At 41.6% G+C, this 27665-nt stretch overlaps 1 protein-coding gene across 10 annotated transcripts in view; it reads left to right on the top strand.

Moving 5' to 3' along the window:
• Positions 1–26996, top strand: part of znrf2b (zinc and ring finger 2b) — a 64039-nt gene extending 37043 nt beyond the window's left edge. Inside the window, exons 3-7 of one of the 10 annotated variants that reach the window (XR_013492238.1) lie at positions 18362–18467; positions 21273–21346; positions 21464–25482; positions 25551–25621; positions 25791–26996. Coding sequence is in view for 1 of the 10 variants with exons in the window: in XM_033641093.2 (XP_033496984.1) it covers positions 18362–18467; positions 21273–21330 (164 nt within the window). In the remaining 9 variants the exon portion in view is untranslated. Of the gene's footprint in view, positions 1–18361; positions 18468–21272; positions 21347–21463 lie in introns of all 10 variants that reach the window. The other 9 variants (XR_013492236.1, XR_013492230.1, XR_013492235.1 and 6 more) reach the window with 9 other exon arrangements.
• The last annotated feature ends 669 nt before the right edge of the window (positions 26997–27665 follow it).

The following is a 27665-nucleotide window of genomic DNA, read 5'->3' as shown; positions in this document are numbered from 1 at the left end:
TCGCAGCTTTCTGGTTATGTAACCTGATCCTCTGTTTTCAGGCTGCTTCCCTGTGAAATCTTGTGTAATCTTTCTGTAATATTTCCAAAACTGTAGGCTAACACTGTGGTTGCCGGGGGGCAGCTTCTTCTTTATTTATCAATGATCTGTTATACTGTTGTGTAACAACACCATAACCAAGGCCATGGTTAACGTGACTGGGTTTCCTTTACTAAACCCTTCTGCCCTTTGCTCTGAGAGTCACCTTAGGTGTGGGCTGGTGGATCAGTTACAGGCAGCGTGATACAGTCAGGGTTTATTGCAGATTTTACAGATTTCTGAGTCAGTTTTCACACCAGTAGAATGAACAGCAGTCAGACAGGTAAAATGCTTTTTATACAGTAGCAGTTATGTGACACATCTGAGTCTGATGTTGATATTTCAGCCAGTATTTGTTTGGTAGTATAAAAGCATCACCTAAACATGTTTTGAAATGCACAAATTTTAATTTCTGCCTTACGCTTACAATCAAAACAAGAGATGGACTTGTTGAAGCCTTGAAGTAGTGTGGGATCATGGATATTGTTGTGTTCTTTAATAAACAACCACCATTGCTGATGAAAATCTATCTGACATGACTCAGGCAGAAATCATGTCATACATCATCATGAAAGAGCCGCAATGTTATTGCTAAGTTACCATTAGCATGAGGTTAGTTGACTAGTTGTACATACTTGGCTAGTTCAATCATGGGGTTGCCCAGCGCTGTTATCCGTGGCCAAAACAGTCATACTAATAATAACTTTAAGAGTGTGCTAAACACTCTTTCAAAGAATTAGACTGTATTTGTGGTGGTAGCTTACGCAGAGCAGGGGCTGATTCCAGACTGCTGTGACTCCCCGCCAGATCTAGAAACTTTCTGTTGCTGCCTGTACAGATGGAAGACCCAGTACTTCCAGTGCATGTACCAGGCTGAAGTTGACAAGGCGTTCCAGAACGTCAACAACCAACACACCCAGGATACTTTGCATGTCATATATCAACCAGACGTTGATATGTGTCAAGGTTGGAGGGGAGTAAGAATGTGTTGTAAAGTTAGTTTCTCATTTAGCTTGTCTCGTAGCTTCAAATCACTGTGCTGTGAGCAGCGCTACAATGAATTTTTTTTTAGCCATTTTAAATAGTAAAAAAAAAAAATAGAAAGTCAATATGTGGAAGTAAGCTGGATTGATGTTGAAATATCATATCAATGAATTAGGTCTCTACTTGATTACTGTGTAGCAAATTGCATACAGTTAATGAAAAAAGTGCTTTTTGGCAGAAAATATGTGGTATTACTGTTGTTGAGTAAAGTTCTGTGAAATCGTATGATGCACAGTGACATATCATCTAGTGTTTCCTGTGTTTCTTCTAAAGTTAGAGCAACTAGAAGGGCTTAAGAGGATGTGATGCCATTGACAGGTGACCAAATAAAAAGGCACCTTTTTTAAACACAATTACAGATTCCTAGAGGTTTGAACATTGTAGGAGACATTTGGGATAATGTTAGTACACAACTCAATGAAATATATAACATTGGTCCATCGTTTTAGAGATTTCAGTATGGAAATGTTACATATTAGGCTATATCTCTATCATGGTGATTATGTGGCATGGGACATTTTACAGCTGAAACATAAACTTGTCAGTGCCCTCTGCTAAACAACTGTGAAATGGTGGCTGTTTCCAAATGATCTCAGACATATCTAAAGTCAAGCATGGATTGCAGACCTCTGAATTTCTGCCCACATTTCTGACTTTTTCAGCATTTCAAATAGTTCTGGTGTTGTGTTGAAGAATTTCTCCCCCGAGCTGAGAAAACAACTGAACCATCAGAGTTTTGTTGGTGGGATTACAAATGGGAAGGTCAGCCTTTTGTGCCAGAGCCAGAAAAATGGCAACAAGCATGGATGAGCTCAGTGCTGTTTTACAGGTTGTTGTAAGCAGACTTGCAGAGAAAACAACCCACAAATCTTTTTATTTCTTTGATCAGCGGCAAAATGTTAACTTAACTGCTCCAAACAAACATTTCCACAGCTTTCCTGTCAACTGAAAATAACGCTGGCGGGAAGTCGCTTGTTACTGATTGGTTTGGCCAAAATAAACCCTCTTAAAAGAAATATGAAACTGCTGACAGGAACTGGATTTAGAAGTGAAACAAAAATGGTTTCAGTCAAATAAGCAGGCTAATCTTTTGCATTCCTGTACTGAAAAAATATTGTTAGTTATTGACCAGCATATAGACTGATATAAATACATAATACTAAAATCTAATGATAATATGGACCTTGCAGATGATAGTCAGACTGTATTTGTCTCAGTTAACAGACAGGAGTAATCTGGACTGGGCTGCTGTTAAAGGGGAACTCTAATGATTTACACGTCAGAGTCTGCTTACAGGTGTTGTGGAGTACTGATGCATATGTGGAAAAAAGCTGCATGAATCCCTGTAGTGTCTCCAGAAGCAGCTGTATGATGTCTCAAGGTTGAAAAGTACATGAAAACAAACAACCAACCAACCAACCAACCAACCAAACAAACAAACAAACAAACAAACAAAAAACCTGTGTGGGGTTAGAAAGAAAGTAATCTTACCAGACCTCTGTATCCTGCTGCTCAACTCTGCTGAAGGCTAGAGGCTCGAGACTACATTAGCCTGTAGTAATATAACACACCTGAATCTCTGACTGCTGTTGGGAGAAGTTTGCCTGCAGTGGTTTTTGTCAGAAAGCCTTTTCTTGGTTAGGCTAAGGGAAAATATTGTAGTTTGGATTAAAATGAAAAGATTTCTGCCAGTAAGGGCTTGGAATCAATGCAATGCTGAATCTGCATAATTAATTACAGCTGACAAAAACAAGATCAGTGGACAGTTCTGTGGATACAAATGTGAATAATCACCTCTGTATAGATAACTGACAGTTAATTTGATTTGCAAAGATATGTGAAATTGGTAAAAATCATTTATTTCTGTTGTCATGTTCAGCTGTAACTGTAATGTTTAGATATATACTTAATCACGGTGGTCTGACCTATCTGATGTTTCCGCTGTGCTTATTTTTTGTACTGTGTTGATTTGCTCTTGTCTTTGATAAACCCAATCTGCTGGCACAGAAGCTAAAAAGTGTACCGCTGTTGATGGGGCCACAGCAAAATGTATTTTAAAAGACCCACCTGAAATAATTATGATCACCTCAGGTGTATGCTGCATTTGAAATATTTTTACCACTTAACCTTAATCGAGGCAGCGGTAGACCAGCAACTTTTGTGTTGCACAGAGTAAAACTTGAGCAGAGCATTAGTTCTGGCAGGACTCAGCTCACATCCCAGCTACAACAGCCCAATCAAAATAAAGAAATTGGAAATAGAGTTTTCTTTGACTAAAGTGCTCCTGACCAAATTGCTGTTTTGGTCAAAGGAGTCTGGTGGTTTTGAGATAACAGCCGCAGCTCCCTGTCCTAAGAGCTGTCTGGCGACATTGTAAAGTGGTAAACAGTGTTGGGGGGTAAGTAGTAACATGTAACCAGTTATGATATGAAATTACAAAATAAATGTAACTGTAATCAGTTACAGTTACGAGAAAAAATTCATTGTGTAGCTTTGTATGTTTTTGCCATGCAAAAATGACTTTTGGCATAACATATCTATAGACATTTTTCAGCTTTATTGCCCAGTTCCAAGCATTTATTAGAAAAGTAATCAAAAAGTAATCAAATATAATAAGTTACATTGCTTTGATTAAGTAGGCTAATTATAATAGTTTCATTACTTATAACAATTTTTAACAGGGTAACTAGCAGAGATGGGGGACTCGAGTCACATGACTTAACTCGAGTCAGACTTGAGTCGCAAATATGATGACTTGAGACTTGCTTGACTAACGTTGATAAAAGACTCGACTTGACTTTGACTTTGTATTCATGACTTGAGACTTGAGACAGAAGACTCGAAAGGACTTGGCTTTAATTCAGTATTAAAGGCACGCTAAGCACCGTTGTGCGTCACTTCTGTTTACGTTCAAGGTTATCACACGCAATGGAGCTAGCTCGGTCCCCCTTTGGGAGCAATGCTACTGATGTTGCAGTTGTGTGTCTATGCATACATGTTGACAAAAATCAAGTACACCACAAGGCTGACCTCCGGCTGAGGTTTGAATTCAAAGTTCTTTATTCTTTATTTGTCATGTGCCCAGCACTTCCAGTGACACAGACACTGGCAATGGAATTCTTTGTTCTCAGGCTCCCTCCAACAAGGCTCATACAAATATGAATGAAAAGAAAATCACATGCGTAAAAGTGAGAATCTAAGACAGACATGAACATGAAATAGCACAGAAGTTGAAATATAGGAAAGAGAGCGAGTGAAAGATGTAACCAGGTAGTGACAATAAATCGAAGTAGTATCTGATGTATGAATCTGATGGGACTTGTGGGGATTCTGTCTGTCTTAAGATCATTCATTACAAATCACCTCACCCTGCGCTCCCCTCTCCGCAGGGGTGACCTACTTTTACTCCCTGTATCTATATAGAAACATGGAAGCAGTGAAACCTTGTGTCGACTGGAAACCATCAAGGAAAATGAACACAGAACAGCAGACAACTGCATCTCTGGTGTGTTTATGTCATGTCTGTGTTTGAGAGAAATGTGTTGAGTTTGTTACTCCGCGAATTATTTCTCTCCACAGTATGACCCAGCGCTCTGTGCTCTGAACATAAATACTCACATGTCTCAAGACATTTAAACGTATACACACTTTGCACCACATTTCCCTTTCAGCCTCCCTTAGATTGTCTCAGATCGAAAAACCTGCAAGTTTTAAGAGTTCTGTGTGTTAATGTTTGTGTTGGGCCATGTCTGTCGTGAACTGTCTTGCCATCAGCTGCCACTCATGAACTCCTTTTTCCATCACTATGTGTCCTGGGAATGTAAGGCAGTCTCTTTGCCCCACTAGTGGTTAGGCTGAGTGATACTGTCCAGATTTCTGTGAAATTGGGGTCAGATGTTCCTGATCCCAAGAGGAAGAATTCTAATCTTTTTGGGAAAAGATGTCCGAGCCGATTATAAGGATTGCTAACAGGGTTGATCAGGGCATATTTTGATGGATCGGCTAAAAAAGCTGAGTGCTACATCTTCTCTCTAGCTGATCACATCCTATCAATATTAGGAGTGACTCTATTCCAGTTAACGTTTCATTCATAACAAATCATTGTTGTAATTTAAGCTTATCAATTTACCATGTTCAAGTATCTCGGGATCTTATTCACATTGTGTGCTCAGAGTGTTGAATAGAGCGTGAGATAGATTGGCGGTTTGGTGCGATGTCTGCAGTGATGCAGGTGCTGCGTTGGGCCGTCACCTGAAGGCGAAGCTTTCAATTTACTGGTCCATCTACCTCCCAACCCTCACCTATGGTCATGACCTCTGGGTATTGACCGAAAGGATGAGACTGTGGATACAAGCAGCTGAAATAAGTTTTCCATCGAAGGGTGGCTGGGCTCAGCCTTAGAGATAGGTTGGGGAGCACAGACATCTGGAGGGAGGGAGGGAGGGAGGGAGTAGAGCAGCTGCTCCTTCACCTTGAAAGGGGTCTGTTGAGGTGTTTCAGGCATCTGATCAGGATGGATGCCTTCCATTAAGGTGCGGACACACCAAACCAACATCAAAGAACTAGCGGCGACGAAAGCCAACTGTTGCATCGTCTACGTTGCCTCACATCACCCTGTGTCAGTTGCATTTAAACACACTGCACGGACTACATCCGACGGCCAAGTGGCACGAACGTTCTGCGCCTGCGTGAGAGAGAGCGGAGTGACAGAGTGGTACATCCTGACAGCCAAGCACCGCAGCACCTCCATGGACTATTACATTCAGACGGTCCTGGTGTTTCTTCCGCAGGCTCCACTTCACTCAGCTTCACTCAGCTGTCCGATAAACCCGCTGCTTCTTCCCACTTTAACCTGAATAACAAACCAGGGCTTGGATCCAAACGGCGAGCCGGGGCTAGCTCAGAGACTACTGGAGGCTAACTGGATGTGCTTCCCTCCGGTCATGCTGCGGCTAATGCTCCGCTAGCCTCACAGCTAGCCCCGGTTTGTTATTCAGTTTAAAGTGGGAGAGGCAGCGGATCTGTCGGGCAGCTGAGTGAAGTGGAGCCTGAAGAGGAAGCACCAGTTAGCCCCGGTTTCACTACAGGCAGATTAACTCGCTACAGGGGTGAGGGAGTAAAACCTAAACAGATAATCAGAGTGATCTCTTTCAGCGACTAGCTCCGCTGCCAATTCAACATGCTCAATCGGCCGAAAAGCCGCCGACGCTGAAGGGCCGACAGTGCAGGACACACCACAAAAACTAGGGCGACAGACGCTCAGCCGACAGCCAACCATCGGCTTGGTGTGTCAGGGCCTTTAAGGGTGTTCCGGACACCATCCGCTGGTAGAAGGCCTCAGGGTAGACCTAGAGCATGTTAGAGGGACTACATATCTCATCTGGCTTGGGAACATCTTAGGGTCCCCCAGTAGGAGCTACAAAGTGTTGCTGGTGACGGGGCATCTGGGGTGCTTTGCTTGGCCTGTTTCCCCCGTGACCCGGCCCTGGATAAGTGGATGAAAATGGATGGATGGCTGGAACTTGCATCAGACTGGACTCAGTATTGGCAGATATTTGGGGACTTGGATCAGGATCAGGGCCAAGACAACTCAATATTTTTTTGTAAACTGACAGTTTGGTCCGCAACAAGGTGTCTAAAAAACTATTAGCAGCTAATGATGTGTACTGAGGACATGCATTCTCCCCATAGGGTGGACCTTCTACTCTCTAGGCGCTGATCTAATCATTTTCCATGAAATTTGCTGTCGAGAGTCATTGTCCTGAGAGGTTAAATCCAATACTACATTTACACCTGATATTAATATTTGATGTGTATGGATACCTTATCTGGATAATGATATCTGGTTCATCTGCATTTGCACATGGTATTAATGAGCATCCTAATTATCTGGATTCTTCCCACATTATAAACGGCTCTCATAATGAACAGAGACAGAGCTTGTGGACTGAACAAATATGGAACAACCCAGGTAAAGGGATTACATGCAGCCGTATGGGCTCTGCTTATGTATTTTACTTTGCAAAGGAAGGAGCTGTCTGTAGATTCTTGACAAGGAGCATGAGATAGCAGAAAGAGGCAAATTTTGGTCATCTGAAGAATGTGTCCAAACTGTACAGGTTGCTTTTAGGCCAGGCTGAGATCTGATCTCAATGAAAGCCAGATGACATCCATGTGGACAATATGGTATATCATTCCATTTAAAAGTGTGTTCTGTGTGCATTCATGCATGTACATCTGTTATAGATATCAAATGTCATATTTTATACTAGGGGTAAATGGGTACACATATTTATGGTTACCCCTTGACTTTTTCTCTAGAAGCATCATCAGGCCAAATATTTCACCTAAATTCTGAAACAAATGACTTTGGCCTTGTGAAAAGGGTGAGATTTTAAGGGATATTTGCTTATAATGTGAATAATCATGTACAGAGTCACATCTTACTTTAATGGCAATTATTGAATATCAGCATCATATATTTATAAGAGGGGGTATAAATTAATGGCAAATCTTTTAGCAAGCAAACTTGATGTGGCAAAAATATCTCAACAACTAAATAAAATGTGGTACAGGCATTCATGGTCCCCAGAGGATAAATCCTAATGACTTTGTGTTTCCCTAACTTTTCCTCTTGTGCCACCAGTAGGTTGACACTTAAAGGGATACTACATGAATTTTCAACCAGCTTTGTGTCATAGCACTGTGTGTAGTATGTGTAAATGAACTATGGTTAACTGTCCTCCATCAAACCAGTCCCTAAATCTCCCTGCTCCCCTCCCAGTGAAACTGCCGGATGACGCAAAACATTGTTATCTGGCTGGGTTATTGAGTTTTGCTTGCTCTCCTGGGCTGTTGATCGAACTGCAGGCTGTACTCCTGCGTGTTCCTATTGTCCACCCACCCACTGCCGCCGCAGACACAGAGTGTGTAGAAGCAGATCAAGAGACAGACTCTCCCCCTTCTTTCTCAAACTCAGACTGAAATCCAATCAAATGGTAGAACTCGGCATTGCTGACCGAATATAAATCAAGATTATGTCACTGAATTGCCTATTTCTTGCCTGAAATGTTTTCAGAAACGTTTTAACTTGCTGTTTAATTGTAATACACTGCCTGGCCAAAAAAAAAGTCACCACACAAAAAAAAGGTCATACACTCTACTATTTTGTTGGACCGCCTTTAGCTTTGATTACGGCACGCATTCGCTGTGGCATTGTTTCGATAAGCTTCTGCAATGTCACAAGATTTATTTCCATCCAGTGTTGCATTAATTTTTCACCAAGATCTTGCATTGATGATGGTAGAGTCTGACCGCTGCGCAAAGCCTTCTCCAGCACATCCCAAAGATTCTCAATGGGGTTAAGGTCTGGACTCTGTGGTGGCCAATCCATGTGTGAAAATGATGTCTCATGCTCCCTGAACCAGTCTTTCACAATTTGAGCCCGATGAATCCTGGCATTGTCATCTTGGAATATGCCCGTGCCATCAGGGAAGAAAAAATCCATTGATGGAATAACCTGGTCATTCAGTATATTCAGGTAGTCAGCTGACCTCATTCTTTGAGCACATACTGTTGCTGAACCTAGACCTGACCAACTGCAGCAACCCCAGATCATAACACTGCCCCCACAGGCTTGTACAGTAGGCACTAGGCATGATGGGTGCATCACTTCATCTGCCTCTCTTCTTACCCTGATGCGCCCATCACTCTGGAACAGGGTAAATCTGGACTCATCAGACCACATGACCTTCTTCCATTGCTCCAGAGTCCAATCTTTATGCTCCCTAGCAAATTGAAGCCTTTTTTTCCGGTTAGCCTCACTGATTAGTGGTTTTCTTAAGGCTACACAGCTGTTCAGTCCCAATCCCTTGAGTTCCCTTCGCATTGTGCGTGTGGAAATGCTCTTACTTTCACTATTAAACATAGCCCTGAGTTCTACTGTTGTTTTTCTTCGATTTGATCTCACCAAACGTTTAGGTGATCGCCGATCACGATCATTGAGGATTTTTTTCCGGCCACATTTCTTCCTCGAAGACGATGGGTCCCCACTATCCTTTCAGTTTTTAATAATGCGTTGGACAGTTCTTAACCCAATTTTAGTAGTTTCTGCAATCTCCTTAGATGTTTTCTCTGCTTGATGTATGCCAATGATTTGACCCTTCTCAAACAGACTAACATCTTTTCCACGACCACGGGATGTGTCTTTCGACATGGTTGTTTAGGAAATGAGGCAGCAACTCATTGCACCAGTTGGGGTTAAATAACTTGTTGCCAGCTGAAAGATAATCGCCCATGCAGTAATTATCCAATAGGAGGCTCGTACCTATTTGCTTAGTTAAATCCAGGTGGCGACTTTTTTTTTGGCCAGGCAGTGTATTAGATTGTTTGTTGCCAGACAGCTGCTGTTATGTCAAACAGACAAGCTTGCGTTACATCACCCACCAGCAGGAGCATTTATTGGTCTAGTGTGATGCAGTGCATTCTGGTAGCCTAGTTGTAGGTTTTTCACCTCTTGAGCAAAAATTAACGCCACAGCCATTTTTCTCTGTTTTCTCTGATCATGTAGCATCAGTTTTGAAAGTATTTGCGTCTTTTATACTGCACAGACACCCTAGTTCAATGAAAAAACTATCTTTCTAGTACTACAGACCTTCTTTAAGGCCTTTACTGAAATGTTCCAAAAACAATTGTCATTGAATTAAGCGCACATATCCCCGGTGGCCAGAAGATGAACATTAGTGACTTCGGTGATGCCATTGTCTTTTTTGTAGCACCACCAGCAGGTCAAAGTATTTCACTCATCCTGTGAAATACCTCTTCATCTACAATATGGAGTGACACAAAAGCCTGCTGATTTTGGTTTTAAAAAGGAATTCAATTATTAATATAATTTAATTAGCTTTTATGAGGGGAGTGGAGATTTGTGGTGTTTCCATCTTTAGGACTGACTGCAATGGTATGAGATTTTCACAGCACGATAACCATCTCACAAAATATCACAGTATTACACAATTATTTTTATAATCAGTCAGAATGTCCCTTAAAGGAATGAAAATGGAAGGGATTCTTCAGTTGAACAAATGTTTATGACCATTTTTTCAATGAAAATATGTATAAAAAGTCTCCCTTAAAAAAAAAGAAAAAAAAAAGTGAAATTCTCCATCCAGTTTTCGATAAGCAAATGTGCATGGTATGATAACCATCAACTTTCATATCATGATATACTTGAAACAAGTATCCCGCTGCAACCCTAGTACCGACTTGTATTGCACAGCTTACAAATCACTTTGTTCAGCTTCTCAGGCTCTCCTTTTCATTTGGTTTAAATCCAAAGAATCATCAAATAAGTGCATTCTTTTTGCTTACAAAAGCGGACATCTCTCCTGCTGGAGTCAGGGCTGCATGGTTAATTACGTACAGTCTCAGACATGTGCTAGCATGTTGTTACTTTTTTTATACGCTACAAAAATGCAGTGAAGCATAGAGAAAGCAAGACAAAAAGGAGACTATAGCACAAAATTCATAAGGGGCGTTGCACAATCTATTATCTTTCTGTTATCATGGACACGTGAGGACTTCTATCATAGCTAACCAAAATCAACCAACTGCCCAGCTGAGTTTTGAATGAATGTCTCACTAACTTTTGGTAGACCTTCATGTTCCCCTCAGATTGAATAGTAATAACTTTGATGATTCAATATCACTGTGACCAAAACATCTTAAGCCGTAGTTCAGTTTAGCACAAATTGATGAATTATAGTATGCTAGAATGCTAACCTGCTAAACTAAGACGTTGTAGTATTTAGCCAAGTACAGTCTCAAAGAGCTGCTGGCATGGTTATAGACACTAGTTTTGTTTTTCATTTATGCGTCTAGCATGTCTCTTGCTGTTGCTATATACAGGTCCCCTGATTAGACTGACAAGTCCTTTAAACTGTCTTTAAATAGGGGGATTTGGTGTAAAGACACGGGTTAACAAGAACCATAGCCCAGCGTGAATTTGTGTGAGTCCCCACATGATGGTCGCTTGACCCAGTGATCACAGCTAATCTGTGGTGTTTGTGGCCATTCTTATAAGATAATTACTTCCTACTGTCTGTCTGCATGCTTAACACACACACACATGACGCACGCACGCAGGCACACGCACTCATGCACACAAATACACACACCTCAGATGACCCTGAAGATTTGTAATCAGCATGTTTATGTTCCTCTCAGTTGTTTGCTCTTAGCCATCCAAGGACTGCCCTCCACTGTAACCCTTCCCTTTACACACACACACTCAGCAGCTTGTGCAATGTCCATTTTCTTACAACGCCAAACTAAGTAATGAATCTTTGTCTAACCTTAAATGTTAAAGTATGGACTGCATTACTGTAATTAGTCAGAACAGATACAGGATATAAACATGTATTTTTGCCATCCAAGACTTCATACAAGGGGCCACCTGCCACTGACATAATTTGATCATGATTGACACAGCCAGTCAGAATGATAGTGCTTAAAACTAGCACGTCTGAAATAGGAAACGATATAGATGAAGACTCCCCACACCTCACATCGATAAGAACCAGTGGGTTGGCCTTGAAAAACTGTTTATTTTCACACACACGAACCACCGGTCCCTAAATATATCCGTTGTCGGTTCATGACACAGACACGCAAACAGCAGCTGTCATGTGTACACATAACATCACAGCTCCCCCTGCCTATATGTGTTTCCATAGAACTGCATTATAGAGCCTGAGATTTTTCCTGACCTTGTCTCAGATTTATAACCTGCTGTGAAACAGACTGATGACTCTGTCAGAGCCAAGTTGTTCATTCTAGTCAACACCCTAGACGGAGAAACTGCAGCTCAGAGGTCAACCTGCTGCAGTAAAAGCAGTTTGCTGCTGATCCCTGATCCTAGGGTCATTACAGAGGTCAAAGGTCAGCTGGACACTTCTTTTAACTCATGTCTGGCTTTTTTTTATTAGGGTTGTCACAATGTTTTTTAAAGAAACTGGCATCAATATTTTTGGCTGAATGCACAAATACATGATACTCTATGACACGTTTGACCATTATCAAATATACAAATTAATCAAATTCTAATAAAAGCATCTTAACATTTTAAAGAGCCTTTACACCATCATGGGACAGTAAAACTTAAAGGTTTAGCATCTCTTTAAGGCAGGAAGTGAAGGGGAACTCTGTTATGCATTAAGCTTTTAAAATAAAAGTAACCGTTAAGCAATCACATGACTAAATACAGTTCGATCAGAACCACTTTAGTCAGAGAAAACTGCCATTTGTTGTATAATATTTGGTGGTATGGCTCTGTTCTGGGACCTCTCTGCCCTTCCACGTGCCTATGTAGAAAGCCTTAATGCAGAGAGAGCACACCTCTCTGCCCTTTCACACACCTGGAAAGCCTTAAGACATAGAGAGCAAACCTCCCTGTCCTTCCACGTGCAAACAAGGAAAGCCTGAGGCAGAGAGAGCATACCTCTGTACCCTTCCATGCACATACATGGAAAGCATAAGGCAGGGAGAGCAGCAGCAAAGACCCCTGGCAACAGAACAGAGCAATCATTCGTGACAAACAGAAATGACATTGATAAGTTAGACACAGCGTAAAAAGGAGGAGCTGGGGTGGAGTCGGGTTGCAAACCTGCTTGCATAGGAAGCAGCAACAGCAGGCAGGCCAGAGCAGTTTAAATAGGGTTCTGTGAATGAGATTTGTTAATTAGTTGCATAGAAAGGAATCATGTGATCTATCAGCTGACTCCCTTCCATCAAGCAGCTGCTCCATCAGCTGATTGGGCCACTTGAGATCAGCTGATGTAGTTGAGATGTGAGCTGACATCTTGTTCTGCCTGAACTAACGCTATGCCATGCTATCAAATGGGATTTATACTTCTGCATCGATTCAGCGCCGTACCTACGGTGGAGGCTCTGCGTTGATGCAGATTTCACAGATAAGAAACAATAAACTAAAGACAATAAAGCCCCCACAAAATAGCATTTTAAGTCCTGTGTGTGATTTACCCTGGCTTTATATGAGTACAGGAAGAGTCTGCTAGTCGCTAGGCTAATTAATACAATGTAAAATGCCACAGGCTTGTGCTAATAATGTTAGCATGTTGTATTTGTTTGGAAAAAGTGTTTAAAGGGATAGTGCACCCAAAAATGAAAATTCAGCCATTATCTACTCACCCATATGCCGACGGAGGCCCTGGTGAAGTTTTAGAGTCCTCACATCCCTTGCGGAGATCGGCGGGCGGAGTGGCTAGCATACCTAATGGTAGACGGCGCCCCAGACTAACGTCCAAGAACACAAAATTGAATCCACAGAGTACCTCCATACTGCTCATCCATAGTGATCCAAGTGTGCTGCAGCCGCGACATAAAAAGTTGTTTCGAAAAACGTCACATGAACTCTGTTTTTAGCCTCACTGTAGCCTGTAGCTCTGACTTCTTCTCTGTGCTCCGCGTTCACGTGTGCGCGTGCTCAGGGTGATCTGTGATCTCTGAAGAGCAGCAGTCTCGTCAGTACTGATGTCCAGATTCTCAAGTGCAGGCATCGCCAATTCCCAGTCTGAGCAGCAAAGACTTTCCTCATCCAAGGAATGCTTTGCATTTGAAACAACTACACCACCAGGTTTCCAGTGCTCGACTCCAGTATTCTGCAGCTGGCTGAGGGTTAGGCTCATGAGCTGCGGCGGCTGCTTCGTCCAGTAGCCTGAGTTCCGTGCGTATACTCGGGCTCAATCAACTACGGCTCAACAAAGAAATGCTGTTCCTCCTCAGTTTCATAGTCTTCAGACATGTTGGGCTGTCCTTTGCTAAAAGACCGTAGTGCAAATGATCTTTTAGCTACTGTGGTTACTGTTGTCTCTCCCTGCGGTGCACGGGTCACATGATGTAAACAAGGGTGAGCAAAGCTCATGCTTTCGCTGGTCTCGTGCAGGCGCGCACACGTGAGCGCGGAGCACAGAGAAGAAGTCAGAGCTACAGGCTACAGTGAGGCTAAAAACAGAGTTCATATGACGTTTTTCGAAACAACTTTTTATGTCGGGGCTGCAGCACACTTGTATCACTACGGATGAGCAGTATGGAGGTACTCTGTGGATTCAATTTTGTGTTCTTGGACGTTAGTCTGGGGCGCCGTCTGCCATTAGGTGTGCTAGTCGCTCCGCCCGCCGATCTCCGCAAGGGATGTGCGGACTCTAAAACTTCACCAGGGCCTCCATCGGCATATGGGTGAGTAGATAATGGCTGAATTTTCATTTTTGAGTGCACTGTCCCTTTAATTGAAGAGCGTTGTATTGTCTGTGAACCTTGTGAACTGTAGTTTAGCAGAATTTTGTGACTTTACCTTTGTTAAATGTTGCTGTTGTCCCTGGCTTCATATGAGTAGAGGAAATCTCTGCTAGCTGCTAGGCTAATTTATACAATTTAAAATGCCATGTTAAATGTGTGTTTTGGGTGTGTTTTCAATCCACTAAACTTAACAGCCTTCACAGAAACCCCACCGCCGACTAGTATTGGAGAGGTGGAACTGGAGAGTCACACAGACACACAACACAAGACACCACACAAGTATAAATGCTCCCAATGTTGTAGGCTCTGCATAGAACTGGGCACGAGTATGAACCCCGCTTAAGGCCACATTATACATTTCATTTCACATTTGGGAACATAAAACCACCTAAACTTCTGTGTCTTAGAGGTTTGTTCCCCACTTAGTTTCAATGTGTAAAAACGCAACTGTGGACAAGAATACATGATCTACAGGAAACAAGTGTATTTACTTCCTTTCTGAGAATGCGATGGAAAGATAACTGTTACTCTCAGGAAATGATTAACCTAGCTTCGCATAAAGACTTGAAACGGGGGAGTCGGATAGCATGGCTCTGTCCCAAGTTCAAAAACATATCTACTATCACCTCTTCTTGCTTCCAGTCTTTATGATAAACTAGGCTAGGCTAATCACATCCTGATTTCCGGGCATCGTAACATTTGCACACAAGGCACTGAACGAAAGTTGAAGTTTTTCTGGCAGAATCAGTTGATCACAAATGTATTACAAACTTTCTCTGGCCAAGCCAGCTGACCTCCCGCTGACTCCCTGCACACATGAATGGCATAAATAATATTTCATGACATGAAAAAATAACAGACAACTCCTCTAGGCTTTCCAAATTTTATTGAAACAAATGGTTCAAATTCTGATAAATACAGTTAGTTTGGGGTGTTTGTAATGCTCAGACAAAATGTATTCATAGTCTTACAGCTCTTCCTTTTGCAATGAATCTGAATCATGTGATCCTGCGAAACTGTCTGTTTATGGATTTGAGACACCTCCTGTCTCGCTGTATCTTCTGGTGTGTGTACTGACAGGGTGTGGACAGTATTAATGCTCAGCAGCGAAAACAAACATTTTTAACAAAGCTGATATCTGCACCATACGTCAGTATCATTATCATCTCACTTTCTGTCTGTGTCTGACTGTGTGAATGAACAACTGACTGACTGGCACAGTCAGTACATTAGGACATGTTTTCCCCTCAGCTGAGCTGGATGCCATGTGCTGCAGCCCATAATAACTAGCTTTTCTGGGCGTATGTGGGTTAATCCACTGTTACATAAGGCCAGTCCTAATGACTGTGTGTTTTGCTGCAGGTGATAGGTTTAATGGTGCACACACTGACTTCCACTTTAGACCCAGACCAATGTTATGCACAGCAGGAAAAGATGAATACTGCTGAGTGTGTACACACACACACACACACACACACACACATACACACACTGTTAATGCGCAGACGGTAAACAGGGGCTGAGTTTCCTGGTGACTATTCAACCCAGACTGAGTGTAGTAACACTGATAGGAAAAGATTTAAAAGTGAGCTAACAAATAAATGCTGCCTTCAGGGATATTTTGGAAATACCAGAAATGTAACTTGAGCATTCATCAACATTATAAGGTAGTGGTGAAGATGTGATCTTCAAGTACAACAATACACCTATACTGTCTGTATTATTACTAAGGAAATAATAGAAAAAGTAGTGGTAACATATCTGACATATGCACATGATTCATACCAATTGTATTGTTTGTGTGTAGTACATATGCTACTCATATATTTTATATATAAATATATAGTTTTGCATGTGCATACTGCATGCATATTGTATTTATTACTTTGTTACATACTTATATGTATACAGCTATAATATTACTGTCACACATATTGCAAAGGTGGATTTTGGGTTGCTTTTCCACAAAGACTTGCACAATTCTCTTACATATTTTAAGGTAATGTAATGTATATATGGTATACAGCTTTTTAATGACATCTCTCTAATTTACTTAATTTGTTATTAGGGCCTTGGAACGAAAGTGCCAGGGCCCAACGGTCCTTGACGCTGAATGTACGAGAAACCCACAGTTTCTGTGGAGATTGTCATTCGTCTACCCCGTAGTTGCATTTTTGAGTGGCTTTGGATGCTGAAAAACTAACGAAGATTGGCACACACATCAGAACCAACGAAAAATTGCAAAATTCTGCAGTGACCACGCTCAGGCGCCCCCAAATGTACACCACTGTTGGCATAAAGTTCCTTTGATGTTCATGAAATTTCAGTGAATTATTGGTCTCATCCTCAAGAGCCTGAACCTTTTTTTAATTATTTTTTTTTCCACCTGACAGGAAGTCAGCCATCTTGGATTTCATGTGTTCATTTTAATTTTACAAACATGTTTGAGGATTTTAGGATGCATAAAAACTCACAAAACGTTGCACCCATGTTCAAACTAGTAATTATTTGGATTTGGTGGTATAATTGAGCCTGGGTGTGGCATGTCTGCTCTATAACGCCCCCCAATCACTTGTAGCCTTTGAACACATTTTTGACATTCTTGGTTTATTAAAGGAAAAAAAAAAAATTATGAAACTTAGTACACGCATGGAAACCTAGGAGCATTAGGAGAATATACAGTGATTGGGTTCATGCGTGTTTAGCTGGCTCCATAGCGTCGCCTAATGCGTGGAAGGCCTCAGTTGGTCTCGGTATACAGCAACATGAGGTTTAACTAATGTGTGTTCTCTAGCACCACACAGTGGACACAAGAACTGGTACAAACTTTGCAATACATTATTTTCAGCACCTTACACTCTATGCAGGAAATACCTGTTAACTGCTGCATGGATTGTCCGACTTCCTTGAAATGCACAACCATGACAGGTATCCTGCCAGTACCCTTCATACAGGCGAAGCTATGAGGGCCCATTTATTGCTGCTTGTTTTTATTTTACCCACCCCCAAGATTAATAAAGTCTAATCTTACCTTAATATATTTTGCTAGGATGTATTTATCATCTCGTTTCTATAGTCTTATACAAAATCTGATTTTCAGTTCATGATTCACAAAAAAAAAATAAAATAAAAATCTGTGTATCTTGAATAACAGAGACATGGAGTTTTTGTTCTCCTTGTGTTTAATATATGATGGTGGAGCCTGAGGATGTGTGTTGGACATGGATGTAATGGATCCTTCCGTTTTATTCATTGTGACATACTGTACCTTGACAACAGTTAACCATGAGTATTGCTGTGGATATTCATTGTTGCCAGGGAACTCCATGAGCTCTGCCTCGGCACAACCCCCAGGAGCAGATGTGAACTTTGCACACAAGACGTCGTAATCTAGTGGGACAATTACTCTTTTGATGTCAGTGACCTTGTGGGCTTTCCTCAACCTCCGTCCTGAAGTTAGATATTATGTTTTAAGTAGAGGAAAAAAAAGTAGAGAGAGCTTGATACTTTATGTTGGAGACAGACACCAGTGTCAGTTTCAGTTTACAAGAAATACAAATCTCATAATTGATATATTGGACTACATTATTTTTCAAATAAATCAAATCAAACTAATTAAAACAAGATCCCTAAGATTTTGGTTAATGAATAAAAAGTTGTGATAACATTATCAGTCTTATCCAAACAATACACTTCTCTGCCAAAGATTACTAGTAAAAACAGTGTAATGGTGACTTTTAAGTGGCACACCTCCTTTGGATCTTTAGAATTTTAGTCTTGTTAATAAAAAGACTGTCTGTCCTGTATATCTGTAAACTCATATGTCTTGTCAGTAAGAATATAAGAGTTTGAATGTTTTTTTGTTATGAAGGGGCCCTGTGATGTGTACTGATGATTATAGTGTAATATGCCTGCTGTCTTACAGAGGATGTCCTGACCAAGGATGCAGGAGAATGTGCAATCTGCCTGGAGGAGCTGGTACAGGGAGACACCATCGCTCGCCTGCCCTGCCTCTGCATCTACCACAAAGGGTATGAGGCTCCATTTTGAAGAAAAAAAATGCTGCATTACTTTTTTCTTTACCTCCATATGTGAGAGATGTACTTGAGTGCTCTTCCTCCATTATTGAAATATAAGTGCTTACATTTCCATTAGGGTAAATATGGTATAATTATGATAAAGGAGCAGTGGGTAGAATTTAATGGCATCTAGCGCTGAGGATTGCAGATTGCATCCAGCTGAATCTTCTCCCATGTGCCAAGCATGAACTCCCAAGTTTATCAGAAGTTGACATGAGGCTTGAGCTGTCTGAGTTGGACAAATCAAGTGGGTATCTTCTTGGTCTTAGTCTCTTTTACATTACTTTCCTACCATGATTTGACCAAGCTTCCCCCAACATAAGGTGTTAGGCCACCACGAGCCATCAGAACAGCTTCAGTGTGGCTTGGCATTGATTCTAAAAGTCTCTGGAACTCTACTGGAGGGGTGATCACCATACTTCTAAAAGATAGTCTCTTATTTGGTGTTTTGATTGTCGTTCCAGAATCTCCCATAGGTGTTCAATGGGTTGATATCTGGTGACTGTGAAGGCCGTAGCATATGATTTATATAATTTTCATACTCATCAAACCACTTAGAGCCGGTTTACACATGTTGTCAACGTGTCTTAGGTTATATGATCACAAGTGGATGGCGCTAAATACAAGTTTATATGACCACCAAGATGCATTGTGATCCAATCACTCAAACCATTTGCTAAGATGGTCAAGCACACATTTGACGACATATCTTTGGTAGTGTAAACAGTTATGCATCCTTGAGCCCTTTGACCCTCTAGCATAACTGACGTAGGAAGTTAACGAAATCTAAACACAAGTGGTCATGTAGAGACTCATGATAGACACATGAAGGGCAATGTGTGTTGGCTGTCCACCACTTGTGTTCAGATGTCCAAAATGCAGAAGGAACCCTCGTACCCTATGGATGGGACATTGATTGACATGTTTCATCACAGGATAAAGGTGATCACTGAGAACAAATTTGTGTTGATTCCTCTAAGGCAGGGGAAGGCAACCTGTGGCACCGGAGCCACATGTGGCTCTTTAGCCCCTGTCCAGTGGCTCCTTGAGCCTTTGAGAAAAGAAGTCTATGGAAATTCATTCTATGAATCCAAATGTTGCTGAACCTCGATAGCAGTGGCTGGTTAGCTATGGATGCCAAATCCAAAAAAGTAAATTGAATAAAATAGAGAATGCAGTAGTGCGTGGACAGATTTGTTTGCTGTCACTGCCAGCTCTGCAAAATTTAAGTACCAGATAATAATTATTAGTGCCCTGCACAGTGTCCACCTTGTGGTAAAACATATTAACAAATGCTTATTTAGACCATAAGTATACGCTAATTTAGACTTAATAGGCTATTTACCTTGATTATAAGGCTCAAACATGTTTTGCGGCTCCACACAGATTTTTTCAAATTATTTTTGGTCAAAAATGGCTCTTTTAATGGCAAAGGTTGCAGACCCCTTCTCTAAGGGGTCAATTGGACTCAAACCATGCCAGCAAAATATTCCCCACAGCACAACAGAGCCAAAGGATGCCTTCACTGTAGGGGGTCAAACATTTAAGCCTGTACCATTCTCTTGGTGTATGCCGCATATGCACTCACCCACTTGTCGAGACTGTGGCGAAGGATGACTCATCTGATCATATCATTTTTTCCCCACATCTCTGTAAAGCTGTGACTACGGTTTTCGCACCACTGAACTCTCAAATGTGCATTCATCTTTGTAATGAGGGGTTTATGCACTGCAGCTGTACTATGATATTCCTGTCTATGTAACTGTCGAGGGACTGTTCTTGCTGACACAGTCTGATCACGTCCTGCATTGACATTCTCAGTCACCTGAGGAAGAGTTGCTCTTCTGTTTTGAATGCATCCGAGCCGCTGACAGCGGTGGCTGGGGGCATGATGTTTTTGGGTTGTCTGTCCATTTGTCTCTTCCTCATGAATGCGATATCTCAAGAACGCCTTTAGGGAATTTCCTCAAATTTGGCACAAACGTACATTAGATTTTGGTGGTCAAAGGTCACTGTGACCTAAGAAACCATGTTTTTAGCTATAACTGACTAAATGTGATGATTTTGACATAATTTCACACAGATATCCAATAGGATATAATGATGCTGCAATGACATTTTAGATCCAAAAGGTCAAAGGTCAACTGATACTGAATTGGTAACACAAATCTTGGGTGTCCTCCTTGAAACCGTGCTGGTTGTATAGATCTTCTGTGCTGCCAGGGGGAAGATGTGTGTGAAGGATCCATGTTATGGAATTTGTAGCTACTCTTGCAGCAACATTTATATTTGAAGCATTGTCCACTTTTATGTAAATCTGGACAGATAGCAGTAATTCTTGTTCCTACATATCCCACTAATGTATGAGCATTACGCTCATTAAATGTGCAAGGTCAACCACAATTTTCCGACCCTGTTTACTGACGTATTCCCATAGTTTTAAAGGCAGATGTCACTTTAGTCACTGTTCCTATTGGAACACCAACCAGCTGAGCAGTCTGTGTGACGGATTTATTCTTCTTGCCACACACTGTATATATGGTGTGTGTGTGTGTGTGTGTGTGTGTGTGTGTGTAGCTATGACAAAATCCATGTCAAATGCAAATACTGTATGTACTGTCTTATAAAAACACATTTGACATGACCACCCTTCTCCACTAGGTGTCGACAGATCCAGGATTTGATGAGCTGTCGTATACTGTATACTGTTTCACACTCTGCTGTTACTCATCTCTTCTTCCATGCTTTTTTTCCCAGCTGTATTGATGAGTGGTTTGAAGTAAACAGATCATGTCCGGAGCATCCATCAGATTAAAGCTTTTTTTGCACAGGTAAATTGTTTCCAAACATACCAGATTTTTTTTGGTTGATAGTCACTGTAGGATGTTTTTTTTAATACTTTTTAATTGCTTTTTATTTAATATCCTCTGTTGGTTGTGTGCTGACAGGTACTCAACAATGTGAGGGATCTACAAGATGATGTGTGGATCCAGGGAGACTGCTGGACACTGTGATCAGTTTAACCCCCACCCCCACCCCACCCAATAATGTAGTACCACTGTGTGCCAAATCTCATTTAAGCAATCTTCAGGGATACAGACTTTTGTGTTTATGTTTGAGTTGCACATCTACGCTCAGTCTCAGACTGGATGGATTGATCTCCACCTCACATCCTCTCCAGCCCTGACACTCAAAGCCACACAGGACGTTGTGGCAGGCAGGGCTCTTCTTCCTGAGTGGCCATTGGACAGCACATGTCAGCTGATTGTACACCAGGATACTGGAGGAGGTGGTGGACATGGTCCTGGAGGTGGGGGCGGGGTGGAGGGGGGGGTGAGTCGGGCAATGCGTGGATTATCCCTCCCCCTCTTACTCTGTCCCTCCCCTCCTCCTTCAGCATCAGTGTCTACCAGTGCCTTGTTGTTATGATGCCCAGCCACGACAGGGCAGGACAGAGGAGTCCAGACTGTCAGCAGAGCCAGCTGGACCAACTGGACGGACTTGCGGGACCATCTCACCACAACTGCCATTCTACCAGTCCAGGAGAAACAAGCCAGAGACAGGACAGCGGCAGAAATATCTGTCTGCGTAAGCAGCTCGGACATTTTTAAAACTGAAGCTGCTGCAAACAATGGTGCCAATCAACTGTGAATATCGTCGAACACTCACACTCAATCATCAGTGCTTTTTAATCATATACCATGGAGTAGAGGTCTTCAGGTACAAAAACCTGCCTCCAAATCTGAAATGGATCCTTGACTTACCAGCCTGAGCCTACAGTAGAGTATCGCTGCTACCATGACATACAAATATGTAACCACTTGTAGATCCCTCTCACTTTGTAACATGATACTTTTCTTGTTATAATGACATGATGCAAGCAAGTTTCTCTGAGAACTTGTTATGAGGAGAAACTGTTCTTGTTTAAAAAGTTTTGTTGATTTTTTTATAATAACAGGCAAGTTTTGTGATATAACACGATAAATTGACATGTTATAACAAGAAAAGTTTGTTCTTAAAATGAAATAACTTGATTTTTAGTTACAGCAAAAAAAAGTATAATTTTATAACATGAACGGGATCTCATAACCAGAAACATTTTTACACAGACCAGAAAGTGAAAATGTGTTTTTCATTTCTTTTTTTGTCTATTTTGCTTTGTGCTACTCCATGGGGTAAAAGCTTCTCTTGTTTTCATAATGTCTGTAATGTAGTCGTTTATGTAGGCTGTGTATTAATTATAGCGTTTGATCAATCATTTAAGTTGCTACAATTGATTGTTTCCTCAGTGTGCAGGTTCACTGATTATCAGTCTTTAAAACAGGTCAGCAGTGTCAGGTGCACAGGATTACCACAAATCAAACACTGTCATACAGATGGAGAGCAGAATGGGTTTAATATGTTAATGAAGAATGAAAATGAGATCTAGATTTATTTTTTTTTTAATTAAAAAAAATAAAACAAAACCTAATGTAGATAGAAGTATTTTTGTGCAGCAAAAAGATCCACTTGAAATCCAAATTTCTAATTTCATTGTTTTATTCTCTACTTTTTCCATAATCCTTTTGTAGTGCTATGACACAGTTTTTCTGTGAGTGAGTATCCGTTTTGTCTTGTGTAGGACGCAAGGATGTAGGCGACATAGGCAACATGATGCACATTCCTGCCAATGATGTCTCACTGTTCCACTGATCTGCAGGTGGCAATACAGCCCAGTCGCCAGATATAATGTTGGCATCTTCCATTTCTAAAAACCACGGACACATTTCATTTGTAGGTTTTTATGTAGTGGATAAATTGATCCATTTAAACATTACGTTTTAACAACGCTGTGGTTAATGTGTGGTTAGGTTTAGGCACAAAAACAGAAATGTTATGACTATAACCTCTGTTACCTGAAGGAGAGGAACAAGATACAACCCTGCTGTGCAGCTGGGCTTGGTGAAGAGCAGCTATCGAACTGAAGAATGACTGTGGTGATGGATGTGTATATACATATGTGTGGGCGGGGCCTCACATACGTCACCACAGGTCATCTGATTTAATAGGCGTGAATAGAAGTGTCTTCAGGTAGGTCACAAGGGGTGTGATATCCCATAGTATATGTGTTGTACCAATCGACTGAACAGGAACACTTGGTTATGGTCAGGAAAAGAAGTACCCAGTTTTGGTGGCACAGTTACCTCTGGGAAAGCAGCGATGTCTCGGTAAGAAACAACTACTTTTTGTTGCACAGGAAGGCAACACAGTGACAGGTCGCGTAAGAACACCCACATTTTTTGGCTAAAAAGCTACTCGAAACACAGCGATGACTCACCAGGACACAACAGGTTTTGTCGTTTGTCAGTCTCCAACAGTGACCTGCAGCTTGGCAGGCATTTCACTGAGTGGACATGCCATCCTCTATCCCCTCCTCCCCCTGAAGACAAAGTCACCTCATATACTACATCACTTTAGAAATATGATATGTATGAAAGGTGCAATTGTAACATTTGTGGTTTGTAGAAACACACAGTGCCAACATTTGTTCTTGCAACTGGGTTGGGCAGATATGCAGCAATGCACCAGCAAAGGCAGTAAATATGAAAGTAACCAAGGCAGGCTTTGTATTCATGAGAAAGGAAATGTATTCATTACATTTGTCAGGGCCGGAGGATTTGCACATTTTTGGTGAATGTAAACAATAACTCCCCAGGGGGACTGTAATGTGATCCCACACAGTTTCCTTGTACTCAACTCTGCCGGTTCCATTTCTCTGACAGTGTTTGAAAAGTTCTAATTTTGTGTACATGACACTGCTTCCTGTATGTGTTTAAAAAAGCTTGGACTGTGATAATGACCGAGCCTGCACACAGAGGAAGGAATCAGCAGAGACACCTGTGCTTGTCACAGTTACTTGAGTGCATACCAGTTGGAACTGCAGACTTGTTCTACTAAACCTGTTATGTACAGGTTATGGGAGAAGTTTCTATGGTTGTCGTCCTGCAGGAAGTCATTGACTTGCTTGGCTGGTGATTGGTCGACTCAACTACAACAGACTGGTCTCGGGTTCAGGCAGCATACAGACCCAGCACTAAGTTAAGTTGGTCAAGGACTGAGGGACACTGAATGAGTGGACTTTTAACACCACCAATGTGTTAGTTAAGGCTTTCATGGGCTCAGGTTTGCCTGAAGACCTCTACCATGGAGGAGCTAATGTGTACAGATTTTTAATCTAGTAGAAAGCGATCACAGATGATTTCATCGACAAGCTCATCATCCACCAGAGAATATGAACTCATCAGTGAAATCACCAAGTGCAGATCCCAAAGCTACAATGGAATCCTTTATCTCCACCAACTCCCTTTTTCCATTACGCAGAGCCTAATGCTCGTCCCACCACCCTGAAGACTATTTTTATACTGGAAAAACAAATGAGCTGCTTCACTGTAACATTAACAGCGACTTTAAAGGCAATCCTGTGGAATCTCAGCTTCTTATGGAGGTTTTTAAGGCGGGCATGATGAAGTTTTCATTCAAAATGTTTGTAAATGAGCAACACAATTGCCAGAAAAAATGTTGGCATTATACGTTCCTGTAAACCACAGATACATTATATTTGTATGTTATTATGTAACGGATACACTGACCCTTTACGTTTCCCCGCGCTGTGGCTAATGTGTGGTTGGGTTTAGACACAATCCAGGCTGAAAACATGGAGATATATCAGTAAAAGATAACTGCATTTCATGGCACTATCCCCGCTGGAAAAACAGCCGAGGTTTGCTAAAAACACCCACATTTGGGTGTTAAAAAAATTAAACTGGAAACACAGCAATGACTTGGTAAGTCACAACAGATTTTGTTGTTTGTAGGTCTCAAACAATGGTCTGCAGCTTGGCAGGTGCCTCGCCTAGGTCGCACGCCATCCATCATCCCCTCTCTCCTACAGTAGGTGACACGACATCCACCATCCCCTCTCTCCTAGGTGACACGACATCCACCATCCTCTCTCTCTCCTAGGTGACACGACATCCACCATCCCCTCTCTCCTAGGTGACATGACATCCACCATCCCTTCTCTCCTACAGTAGGTGACACGACATCCACCATCCCCTCTCTCCTAGGTGACACGACATCCACCATCCCCTCTCTCCTAGGTGACATGACATCCACCATCGCTTCTCTCCTAGGTGACACTCTATTCACCATACCCTCTCTCCTAGGTGACACTCTATCCACATCCCCTCTCTCCTACAGTAGGTAACACGACATCCACCATCCCCTCTCTCCTAGGTTACACACTATCCACCATTCACTCTGCCTCTTGATAACAAAGTCAGCTCATATACTACGTCACCTTAGAAACATTGATATGATATGTATAACATGCAAATATATTGTATTCATGGTTTGCGGAAACGCACAATGCCAACATTTTCTCCTGGCGACTGGGCTGGAATGAAAGATGAAGTGTCCCATATGGACTCCACTTTTTCTTACTCTCTTTTTTTCCCAATGCATTTCTCTCTTTGTCTCTTTGAAGTTACCTCCAGGTAGGAGCACATGGTAGTGGGGGAAAGGTGAGGAAAAATAAAGCTGGAGCTTTATTTTGAAAAAGAAGAACCCTCACCACTACTGCTGTAATGCTCCTAAACACACATGCAGTATTAGACATCTCAATGAGTCAATTCATAAATATTTGGGATAGAGAATACAGTATAAATAAGCGGTATCCAACCATCCAAGCACATGTGTATGGAGGCTTTTTTCCAACCAATCAACAGAGCAGCTGGTTTTCCAGGTCAGTGGACCTTTGCTGCTGAATCCCAAATCCACTTCTTTCCTCCACTCCCTCACAACCTCTCCTGTCAGACACTGACCTGGGTTCAGTGTGACACATTACTCACTCTCTGCACCATACATCAAACTCCATGCTACATGTAGAACATTACTAGGAAACTATGAGAGTTAAAGCTACCTGAAAATCCTCTAAAACACACATCTGCTGATGAGTAGACCTAACTTATCTTATCAGTATTGATCATTTTATTTGGAACCACTAAAGGAAGAACTGAGTAAGCTTTGGAGTTTTGGGATCCACCCTAACACACTCATGACTACTGCGTCACCATACTGTGTATGTAAAACCTGACAGCCTCACAGAGATTATCTGAGCCCTGTAATACACTGTCCCAGCACACAGCGGTGCTACAGAGTCATGTAGTTTTCCTCTGCAGTGTGTGGAGGTGGGAGCAGTGAGGACTCTCCTCATCATCTCTGTTTGTAGCAATAGTCTGAACATTTTGCTGACTGATCTCACAGGGCTCATTCTCTACCTTCATCTCTCACGTTAATCCGCTCTCAGTTATTATTTTTCATCATTTTCATGACTGATCCTACAAAGGTTTGACACTGACCAGTAATATCGTTTTCTGTCTGTGAATTTTAGAGGAAAAGTGCAACAGATCTGGCCTTAATAGATATGATGATGACATTCAACCGCCTGTCCTCGTGGTTCTTGATTGTTTTATTGTTGTGTTTTGAATAGCTGTTTGCAATAACACAATGACTCATCAACCTTGCAGAGGAGAAAAGATAAAACTTTTTAATTTGTGATTAAAAAAATGAAGACAAATTGGACCCTATTTTGTTATGTTTTTGTGTCTAAGTGGATATCAGGAACAACAATTTTTGAAATCAGTCCGGTATTGAGAGAGAGCACTGCAACCACCAGCCGTAAAAGAGGTTGCAATGTAACCATTGAGGGCCTGTTAACACCATCAGTTTACAAAAGCTCCTTTTCCACTGCACAAAAAACCTGCTAACCTCCGCTCACATCTGGCTTTTTAATGTGACGGGAAGGTCACAGTTGGCATTCACACGCAGGTCAAGTGACTCTATAGTAGACACGGGTAATTCTTGGCTCTGGCTCTTTAGTATAAGGTCTTCATTTTGCCACTGACAGGTTTAGATTGTTATATAAGTGTTTACAAACTTATGGAAAATAGACTTATTCGTTATAAAGCAAGATCTTTTTTGTTTAACCAGAAACAGTGCTAAAATCCCCATCGCCAGACCCACCTGACTACATTTAAATAAACAGAAATTGGCAAAAACAAGTATTTTAGTGGGTGTGCATTGACAGTGCAAACATTGCAGTCTGTATGA

This window comes from Epinephelus lanceolatus, chromosome 10 (genome assembly GCF_041903045.1).
Source record: "Epinephelus lanceolatus isolate andai-2023 chromosome 10, ASM4190304v1, whole genome shotgun sequence".
In the NCBI taxonomy this organism is placed as follows: Eukaryota; Metazoa; Chordata; class Actinopteri; order Perciformes; family Serranidae; genus Epinephelus; species Epinephelus lanceolatus.
Note: the sequence above shows the minus strand (reverse complement) of the source record. Positions and strands in the feature narration are given on the sequence as shown.